Genomic DNA, 5116 nt, shown 5'->3' on the forward strand with positions numbered 1-5116 from the left:
AATATTGGGCACACTCACGCTCATGCATGACCTCTTTATTAAAAATTGGATGCCTCAGCCTTGCAGCTAAAACCTGTGGAATGGAGAATGAGGTCAGAAAAATACCACTACGAAAACTAACAACTCATGTTTTAAAATAAATATCACCAGGGAAGAAGGACACTGAGACAATTCTGTACAAAGAATGCCTATTTTCTTCTAATGTTTCAAAATCTATTTTGACTTTTTTCCCAAGGATGTAACCTAAAGGTAGAGGCTGCCCTGAGTGTCACTTATTGATTGTTATAAGATGAAGATTTTCATGAGATGGCACTGGGATCCAAGGTAACCAGCCTGTGTTCAGCGGGGACTGGAAGTGATAAGGATAGAAAAGCATCTGTGTTTAGAATGCTCCAATGAGCAATCTGCACTCTCCTGAGATGACCCTTTACTGTTGCTAGGCACTCATTTCTGTTTCTGGAGTGGGTGGCAACATTATGTAATGCTGAACCACATTTCCATTCTCTTTATATATCTTTGGGGAAAGAATTAGAGCTTCCTGAGTTTTTGTTTTGTACTATTAAATCTTTAGAATTGAATAGAAATTGAGATTGTTCAAATTTGGCCTAAAAATTGAACTATGGTACATTTAAAGAGAAAAAATATCTATTCTTGAACATGCAATTACCATTTAAAGAAAAGCCTTTTTACCATCAGCATCAAAGAACATTAGACACTCCCCTGCATAAGCAGTAGTTTAGGTGATTAATTTACATAATTCACATCAAGTATAGGGAACTCCTATACCTCTGTTTTATTTCCTCTGTTCCCAGAAATGCCTAATGAGAAACTGATTTTCTTTTACCTTATGGATATTTCTGATTGTCCTTTTTTTTTTTTTTGAGATGGAGTCTTGCTCTGTCGCCTGGGCTGGAGTGCAGTGGCTGGATCTCAGCTCACTGCAAGCTCCTCCTCCCGGGTTTACACCATTCTCCTGCCTCAGCCTCCCGACTAGCTGGGACTACAGGCGCCCGCCACCTCGCCCGGCTAGTTTTTTTGTGTGTGTATTTTTTTAGTAGAGACGGGGTTTCACCGGGTTAGCCAGGATGGTCTCGATCTCCTGACCTCATGATCCGCCCGTCTCGGCCTCCCAAAGTGCTGGGATTACAGGCTTGAGCCATCGCGCCCGGCCTGATTGTCCTTTTTTAGAACAAAGCTGCTGAAAATTTAAAGAACAGGTTTTAGGGGTTTATTTGCAGCAAAATTAAAGAAAATGTAACTGCGATGGGCCCTCCCATTGAAAAAAAAAATGCTAGCTAAAATATTTATTTAATTACACTTTTTCAGTGCACCAGTCAGGGAAGCCATTCAGACCACGAGTTTTTGTATAAACAAAATGAGAATCAAATACTACTTGATTACATGGTCAACCAAAAACTTTAGAACCAATGAATATTGTATAAAAAATATACTACTGTTACATGTAAGTTCTCAGAACTGGAAATGTTTGATGGTGATTTCTTGTAAGAGTCAAAATAAGTGCCTTTTGAGTTGTTTTTTTGTTTTGTTTTAATGCACCATTGAGTTTATTAAAAAGTACACTTACTCAGAGACCGAAGGCCAAGAAAGGTAAACAGAGCGCTAAAGCCACCTTTCACCTAAGGACATTTCCTGAAACCTGATGACCCTGACATTTTGGTTTTCATGTTCTCATGGGGCATGTGGGGCAAAAAGCAACACCAAGGACCGACCCAGTGTAGGTAGTCTAATAGCATAAAGCTAGAAACCAAAGAAGTAAAAAACTATGCCTCATTTATCCCATAGAAGGCAGGGGTGTGGAGTGGGGAGAGAGATAAAAGAAAGAACAGCCAGGTGTGGTGGCTCACGCCTGTAATCCCAACACTTTCGGAGGCCAAGGCTGGTGGATGACTTGAGCCCAGGAGTTGGAAACCAGCCCAGACAACATAGTGAGACCCCATCTTTACAAAAATGTTAAAAGTTAGCTAGCCATGGTGGCGCTCGCCTGTCATCCTAGCTGCTCAGGAGGCTGAGGCAGGAGGATCCCTTGAGCCCAGATTTTGAGGCCGCAATAAGCTATGATGACACCACTGCACTCCAGTTTGGGTGACATTGTCAAAGGGAATAGAGAGAAAAGCTACTGATCTAAGTAACTTTGGAAATGATTGGAATCTGTAAGACTAAACTCAAAAAGACCCGTACATGATACTACTGTAGTTGATAAAGTTGTATACCATGAATGTGTATGGTTAGCAATTCTGAAACCACCATATATGTTTACTGGAATTGACCAGTTAAGTAAATGTTTCTCATTGTTGGAATGTTAGGTTACAGATAAGAAAGGGGAGGAAGCTAGAATGATCCATGTGGGGAAGAGGAAAGATGAGGAGGGAAGGAGGCATTCCAGCTAAGAATCATAATCCAGGATTGAAGTTGAAATACAAGAGGCATATTGAGGAAACCATGTTGGAACAGATGGTTTATATAAGGCAGTGCTTTTCAAATTATATTCTGATGCATTCCCACAGGGGGCTGGCCAGCAAGGGGTGAGGAGGCCCACTTGTGAAGTCTTTAAGTGAGGCAGTGCTGCAGGTGTATTAGAAAGACTGATCTGACAGTAGACACAGAGGAATGTTTTGGGAAACTGTTCGGTAAATCCGATGAGATGGCATGAGCCCAAATGTGTTATTGGCCACGAGTTTGAAAGTAAAACAAGAGGATGGATGCATATATTCTCACCAAGGGAGAACCACCAGGACTGGGTTACAGATAGGAGAAATATTATACCACTGGAAGGAGGTATCAAAACTCCATCCAGTGACAGAAGTGAAGAGTCTTATGTTGGATGTAAATCTGATGTACTAGATTGTTTGGGAATATGGAAATTAATACTTTGATTGTATCCAAGTTCTAAAGGGAATTACAAAGTGAATTATAATAATTAGCTTGAATATATCAAATATAACTAGATGGCTAACTGTGGGATTATATCTAGTGTCAGCAGTGTGGGTGGACACACAGCAGACCTGGGAATTCTTATTTACAACTCAGTTCTTAAGGTTAATTCTTTTCTTAGAAGTCTCTAAATGTCTGAGTTTAGGTAGGGGTGGGGATAAGTTAAATTGAAAAGCCCCAAGCACTGTGGCACAGCTAGAAATCCCATATCCAGAGTCTAGGAGTTGGCACTTCTGGTAAGGTAGCATTCACAAGGTAGTATTGTTAAGGATGGCAGAGATTTGGTAAGGATCGAATCCCCAACAGAGGAAGAGTTGGTATTCCTCCTCGGGCCCAATAAGCCACAAACCTAGAGCTACAGGTTAAGGAAGGATAAGGATGTGAGGGGTAAGGACCTCGGGTAGTATCTACTGTCCTCTCCATCAAAAGAAAATAAATAAGCTATAAATGAACTAAAAATATACAGGTATTTGCTTGCTCTCAATGTAGGAAAATCAATGCAAAGTTATTTAATATAAAGGTTCACAAATATACAATATTTACACTTCAGCAAAATTTATAAACAAAATCAAAAGGTAACAATCTATAAAAATAACAACATATAAAACAGACAATTAACATATAAAACTGATGTTAGAATCAGCAACACTCCAGTAGCACAAGAACAGCTAGTGTCCAGATCTTGGTTTCAAATACCATTTTCCAACATAAGGAATAATGGCTCTTTAGAGACATGTTGATTCTAGGAATGAGCAGGAAATAACACATGATGAGCCTGCAACATCTTGTAGCGCCAGAAAGTAAAGAAGTGCTCAAACAAAATAAAACCAATGTAGGTGTGTCATAGGGACACAGGAGCCAATTGAGAAAGATCCCAATGACCAAGGAGATCTGCAACAATTTGAGCAGCAAAATAAAGTAGTATTGGATTATACCACCCAAAGCATAAAATAAATATCATGAGTCCATACTCACATAAATAAATGAATACAGGAGAATAGGTAAATCTCTCCTGCAAAGGAATCCATGTAATTTATGTAGATACTCCGCCCTCAAGGAAATGGAGCATCACTCCCCACTCCTTAAGTATAGGCTGTACATAAGTGACTTCCTGCCAAAAAAATGTGGTATGTAAATCTGGGGAGGTGCATCAGTGACTTTACCTAACATGTACTACCTCAGCCAGGTGATCCAGTTCATCATCAGTGATATGTTGATACTATATACGTCTTGATATATAATGAAATACGATATTTCTTGTGTTTTTCACATGAGAAAAAGAGGGTATCACGAAGATGACACATCATCTTCATGATATTTCTCCCAAAAACCCATGTCCTGAGTCTAGAGAAAAATTTCAGACAAATATCCCTAATTGAGGGACATTCTAAAAAATACTTCAGTAGCACTCCTCAAAACTATCATGGTTATCAAAAGTCAGGCCTGAGAAACTTTGTGAGGAGCCTGGGGAAACATAATGAGTAAACATAATATGGTAAATGGATGGGATCCCAGATGGGATCCTGGAAAAGAAATGAGACCTTAGGAAAAACCAGGCAAATTTGAATAAAGTATGGACTTCAATTAATAATGATATATTATTATTAGTTTTTTAATTGTGGCAAATGTATCATACCAGAGTAAAATTTTAAGAATAAGAGAAATTGGGTGTGGGGTTTATGGGATCTGTACTATCTTCACAATTTTTCTGCAGAACTATTCTAAAATTAAAATTTTATTTTAAAGGAGTAAGTGGCCAACATTATGGCATTTCTGTCTTATTATATCTCCTAAATAAGGCATTATTTTATATAGTCACAAGACAAATACCACTTAAGAAATATAACATTGGGGCGGGACACGGTGGCTCATGCCTGTAATCCCAGCACTTTGGGAAGCCGAGGCGGGCGGATCACGAGGTCAGGAGATCGAGACCATTCTGACTAACACGGTGAAACCCCGTGTTTACTAAAAATACAAAAAAGAAAAAACACAAAAATTAGCTGGGCGTGGTGGCGCGCAGCCGTGGTCCCAGCTACTCGGGAGGCTGAGGCAGGAGAATGGCGTGAACCCAAGAGGCGGAGCTTGCAGTGAGCCGAGATTGCGGCACTACACTCCAGCCTGGGCCGCAGAGCGAGACTCCTGTCGAGAGAGGTGGGGGGAG

General features: G+C 40.0%; 1 protein-coding gene across 1 annotated transcript in view; it reads left to right on the forward strand.

Moving 5' to 3' along the window:
* The first annotated feature begins 274 nt into the window (after positions 1-274).
* REEP3 (receptor accessory protein 3) overlaps positions 275-5116 on the forward strand; it is a 76944-nt gene continuing 72102 nt past the window's right edge. Inside the window, exon 1 of the mRNA XM_017877578.1 lies at positions 275-324. Coding sequence (XP_017733067.1) covers positions 290-324 — 35 coding nt within the window. The 5' untranslated portion in view covers positions 275-289. The remainder of the gene's footprint in view (positions 325-5116) is intronic.

The sequence above is a fragment of the Rhinopithecus bieti genome, unplaced genomic scaffold, assembly GCF_001698545.2.
Source record: "Rhinopithecus bieti isolate Rb0 unplaced genomic scaffold, ASM169854v2 scaffold_10351, whole genome shotgun sequence".
In the NCBI taxonomy this organism is placed as follows: Eukaryota; Metazoa; Chordata; class Mammalia; order Primates; family Cercopithecidae; genus Rhinopithecus; species Rhinopithecus bieti.